Source organism: Vigna radiata, unplaced genomic scaffold, assembly GCF_000741045.1.
Source record: "Vigna radiata var. radiata cultivar VC1973A unplaced genomic scaffold, Vradiata_ver6 scaffold_357, whole genome shotgun sequence".
NCBI classification, from domain to species: Eukaryota; Viridiplantae; Streptophyta; class Magnoliopsida; order Fabales; family Fabaceae; genus Vigna; species Vigna radiata.
In genome coordinates, this window is record NW_014542188.1 from 5,179 (window position 1) to 10,636 (window position 5,458).

Below are 5,458 nucleotides of genomic sequence, written 5' to 3' on the forward strand. Positions count from 1 at the left end.
TTCTTCTGAAAAATCTTGTCCTTGAGTTTGTGAGGGGATGTTAGTAGAACCAAGTCAGTTTGTATAGCTTGTAGATGTTTTACATGTAAGTTTTCTTTGTACAGCTGTAGGTTTACTTGTAATCTACTTTGTACAGCTGTCAGTTATTTTACAGCTGTTGGTAAGCAATGCCAATAAATGCATCTTGTACACATACTTTCTGGTGTAATATACATAATAGATTCATTTCACATTCAGTCCTCTTCCTCTCTTTTCACTCTGGATAAGTTATTTGTTGAGGTCTGATGCTTTTATAATATTCAGAGGTGTTGCATATGATTGATATTGTTTGTGACACAAACGTAGTTGGGCGAAATGCCTCCTAGCACTCTTTCTTAAAAGTTATGCAATCACATTAGTTGCTTTTGATTAAAAAAAGAGATAATAATGCCACAAGGGATTCTTTTTCTAGCTCTAATTTTAACAAAAAAGATGAAAGCGATTTTTTCTCCATCTCATCTGTTATATTTTCCTCAGTTTCTCTGCATCTTGTATTGGTCACAAGGGAAATTTATCATGACAAACAAGACAGCTAACCAACAAAAAAAGGATTGCATTGTTAATCAAGCTTAAGAAGTTAATTTCCTTACTAAAAAAATTATGGAAACAAACACATATATAAGTGACAAACATAACTATAGCTAACATGTCCTTTAGTCCTTTAACCAAAGAAGGTAGTTCTCATACAACAATTAATGTGGAAAATACGAAGATGCAACGGAGATATACCGGATCAGATATTTTATCAATATCCACTGTCCCTTCATAAGTAATGTAAAAGAAAACATTATTTGCTGCAATAGCTTCTTTTCCCCGTTGCTTATATCTGCATGGTTAAATCCATTTAATGTAACCATATGCAAGTTTTCAAGGGACAAAAATAAAGTGAAAATTTAAAAAGGAATGCTATAGATATCTACATAAAAAATGATAGAAAAATAAAACTCATGAATAAACAAAAGGTTCTTAGGAATCCAAGTATTATTTGAATGTCTCCCCTTGAATAGAAATGATAAAGTTGAGTGACATTTAAGAAAATAAAGACCCTCAAACATTGACCCTTAAGGTTTTATGTTAAAGGTGGTGTCAGGTCTTTTTTGTGTGTAACTTATTTCTCATAGGTGGTAAATATGCTCAGTTTATCAAGTAAAAAGAAAATGGTAGGTTTATCTTGGTGTCTGACTCAAATGGAGACAAGTATGTCCTGTTGTGGTAGAAACCCAACAATAGTAAGGGTAAGGGGAAGTGTGTTGAGATAAATGGCTGGTACAAGCATGTCTTGTTGTGGAAGAAACCAGTGGTAAAATCCAAGTATGAGATGAAAGTCCACACAAAGTAGATATAAGAAAGTTGAGTGTCATATAAGAAAATAAAGATCTACAAACGTTGAGTCTTAAGGTTTTGTGTTGAAAGTAGTGTCAAATCTCTTATATGGGCAGCTCATACTTCGAAGGTGGTGAATATCCTCAGTCTATCCTAGTAAAAATATCTCAACAGCTTTGAACCAGGCTTGCAAGCCAAAAGAATATGGAGAAAATGAAAAACAAGAAGAAAACCTACCCAAATATGAGATCAATCCACTCATGCAAATGAGAAGATACATATTCACTCTCCAGAGCCATCCTATGCTTGTGCACAAAATCAACTGGGTTCTCAGCCCAAGCAGGAAGTTTTACAGTATCTGGTATGACAAAAGTAATTCTCATGAAGGGGTAATAACTTTAATATGCATATATATGTAGTCACAATTTCTTCTTAAAAAGGAAATGGAGAAAATCTCAATGAGTATACCAAGCTTTCCTCCCAATTGTGTTGTGCCAAAATCAATTGAATTTTCATTTGTGAGGACCTCAGGGAGGTAAAATAGCTCAGGAACCTATGTTGAGATTAAAATAGGAAAAAAAAAATGAAATATAAGTTTGAAGAAAACCATGGTAAACATTTAAAAATATAAGTGCTAAAAACATTGAAGTCTTCCAAGAACAACTAGAAGGATTGATATGCAAGTACACAAAATTTTAATTAAAAGCATTAAAGGAAACCAATCGCTCTGTCACATGTTAGTAAACATATACCAATTCCTTTACATCACTCATGTCCTCAAGAACTCCATTCCAAGTAGCAGAAATATCAGAAAACATTCGATCTGCATGATCAAATTTTCCACCTTGAAGTTTGATGGCAAGAGTAGTGAATGGTTCAACCCTAATAAGATAATACAAAACCTGTAAAAGATAATAACGATTAACTAGTGCAAAATGAGCAACTAAAATGCAACCATATTAAATGCTGTCATTTGCATACTGGGTGATAGCTTCTGTTGCAACTTCAGAAGAACTGAGAAAAAGCATCGTGATTTGGATTTATTGTATGACTTAGCAAGGAAATGGGCAATTTAATGCAGAAGCCAAAAATAACTACAGATGCTAACAAGACCCTCCCGAAACAGCCTCTTTCAATGTGTATGTATATATACATATGTGTGTGTGTGTGTGGGTAGGGCCAGATACAATGACCCTTTCCTGTACTTTTTCAAGCAAGAAGCCTTTTAACACTGGGGTATGTTAGTAGCATGCCAACAAACAGGAAATAAAAATAAATAAAATATCATAACATTAAAGTGCCCAAGTTTACACTAATCACATTTGGTGAGGTGTCTTTCTGCATCAGGACTTTGTTGACAATACTGAACGTAAACCAACCTTACTTTAATATCCTAAGCATTCATAATTTGATTGGTATCACATGGAAGCCATTTTGTTTGATCTTAACATGATTGACCAGTTAAAGCATCCTGGCAAAAAATCTACATCTTATTCCCTTTAAAAATCATCTAGCCAAAAATCAATAAATATTCTCTATCTCCCTATTTTGTGAGCGCCAGAGGTTCAGATACTTCTAAGATACTCACATAATGCAGCCAAAAATGATCCAAATTTTATTGAGTGTAATTCAGGATAGGTGAAACATCGTATATTTCAAATTGGGAGTTCATGCAAAAAAATAAACTTGACATAAACTCAAAGTTAATCACTTAAGCTCCATCTGAATCAACCATGTAGAGGACACTAATTTCTTGATAGAATTAAACCAAAGACTGGCGTCAATAGTCTACGTACTAAATTACCAGAGGAAAATTCAAAGGAGGTGGAGAGTGGGACCTACTGTTCCTGCACTGGAGTAGTGTGATCCATAGTGGAATTTGGGTATTACGGGGTCATCAAAGCTGGAGTATCTCTCTTGAAATTTTTTAAGACGATCTGGGTTCAGTGCTCCAATAGGCTGCATGATATATAAAATTACAAATTTAAAATATGAAATAATCTCCCTTGATTTCATCAAAGCAACATTCATGATAACCTTTGAAAGATCCCGGTAAGAAGAAGGATTAGAAAGATCCAAGCTCTTTGAACTGTAATCAGAAAGAATCCAGGGGAAAACTGGATACTGCAAAAAATTCATAATGAAAATATATAACATGAAGATAGAGTTAGAGTTTAATTATAGAATGCAATAAGTTAGTAGCGNAGATCACCTGGGTTATATCATTATAACTACGCCCAGCCAATGTATTGAGTTGCATTAGATACTCAAAATTACTGATCTGCATAAGGGCACCGCAAAATCAAAGTTAGTAAGCAAATTACATTTGAAACTAATTGTTTGTCTGGGTAGCTGATACTAAAAAGTATGATAAATTTTTTTCATATGTTTGTGTTAGAGATACCAGAGCATCTCTGCTGCTGCTAATCAATAATGTGGCATACAAAGTATTGCTATCTTAGTTCCGTGAGTTTTCGATAGATAGTTATATCAGTTACAATTAGGTTTGTTCACAGTGTCCTCTATCTGAGTTATGTACAGTTAGAATTGTCAAAACGGGTCACCCGATCCGACCCGGCCTGGCCTACCACAGGTTGGTTACTTAGCGAGCCAACCCAATCCGGCTCATTTATTAGTGAGCCAAAAAATTCGAACCCGACCTGACCCACCACGGGTTAGTGGGTAAACGGGTTGGCTCATTGGTTCACTTAATTACAATTTTTTTTAAATAAAAAAATTAAAAACTTTCTATAATTCAAATCTAAACAAATTTCACTCCCAAATTTTACTCCCAACATGCATATATTGTGTTTGTCACATTTGTTGGACATATTATGTTGATTGATGCATACTATTGTGTTTGTGAAGTAATTATATTTATGTATGCTCAAAGTATGTTTATGTGATATGAAAACTAGATGCACAAAAGTATATATGCATGACTTAATCGATTACAGTGTTGTGATAATCAATTAAGGTCATCAGATAGGTTGCGTTTTAAACTAAGGCAAAACAACTAGTTTTCAATCGATTACATTAGTTGGTGAATCGATTAAAACTCGTGTGTTTGCACACATCTTTTTCAAATGTGCTGTGATGTGTTTTTGGAAACAAAAGTTTTCAAAAATCTTCTAAGTGTTAAAGCTTAATCGATTACATGCTTTGTGTATTCAATTAAGTCTGTTATGATTTGAAAACTAACTTATGCTTGTCATAACTGCTATAACGGTCATATTTTTAAATGTGTTTGACCAAGCATTTAATGAGAATCGATTACATTAATTGAACATTCAATTATGTGCTTTGAATGCTGTAATTTTGTTACATGTGTTTAATGTAACCGATTACATTAACATGTTAATCGATTGATTTGCGTCAGGACTGATATAAACTATATATTGACTCATTGTTTGATATTCTGTAGAACGATTGAACATACTTTCATTTTCATATCTGATTGATTTCATCTGAGAGAATTTAAAAATTATCAAAATCTCCAAGAATCAAGAACGAGAAGAGTTTGACAGATCTTGAAGCATTCTTGAGAAGCAATTTGACTGGACTGCATAAACTGATCGTTTCTGCACAACTGAAGGTGCATCTTGTTTGATCAGGAGAGAAAACTTGCAATCTTGGATTTGCTATTTACCCCAGTACGTGTGGCTTCAGGAAGAAGAGTGGTGTACTCTTGACTTTGGAAGGGGATATCTCAAAGGGTTTGCTGCGACAAGGACAGGGTAGTTCTGTGTTGGCAGATTTTGTTGTTCTATATTTGATTGAGAGTTTGTGAGGTGTTTACATTTCAGAGTTGCTTTGTAAAACCTTAGCTGTAATACTCTGATCATTATAATGAATTACTCTCTAATCTAAGGTTGATTGGGAAAGTGACTAGATGTAGGCATTTAGGCCGAACCAGTATAAAAATTGAGTTTGCTTTTCTTTTCCCTATCTCTTTACATTTGCGTTTACAGTTTTCATTGTCTTTATACGCATATTGTTACATTGCACAAAAAATTGCTTACGGCACAAGAAAGATTTCAAGAACACTATCATTTGCGAAAAAGATTTTAAAATTGCAAGCTTTTATAAAAAAACC

The 5,458-nt window shown here is 33.9% G+C and overlaps 1 protein-coding gene across 1 annotated transcript in view; it reads right to left on the reverse strand.

Annotated features, from left to right (window-relative positions):
* Positions 1 to 602: 602 nt before the first annotated feature.
* Positions 603 to 5,458, reverse strand: part of LOC106779207 (BEACH domain-containing protein C2) — a 59,117-nt gene continuing 54,261 nt past the window's right edge. The window contains exons 20-26 of the mRNA XM_022776489.1: positions 3,575 to 3,643; positions 3,400 to 3,486; positions 3,205 to 3,321; positions 2,115 to 2,264; positions 1,831 to 1,915; positions 1,600 to 1,720; positions 603 to 865 (exon numbers count right to left, since the gene is read on the reverse strand). Coding sequence (XP_022632210.1) covers positions 721 to 865; positions 1,600 to 1,720; positions 1,831 to 1,915; positions 2,115 to 2,264; positions 3,205 to 3,321; positions 3,400 to 3,486; positions 3,575 to 3,643 — 774 coding nt within the window. The 3' untranslated portion in view covers positions 603 to 720. The remainder of the gene's footprint in view (positions 866 to 1,599; positions 1,721 to 1,830; positions 1,916 to 2,114; positions 2,265 to 3,204; positions 3,322 to 3,399; positions 3,487 to 3,574; positions 3,644 to 5,458) is intronic.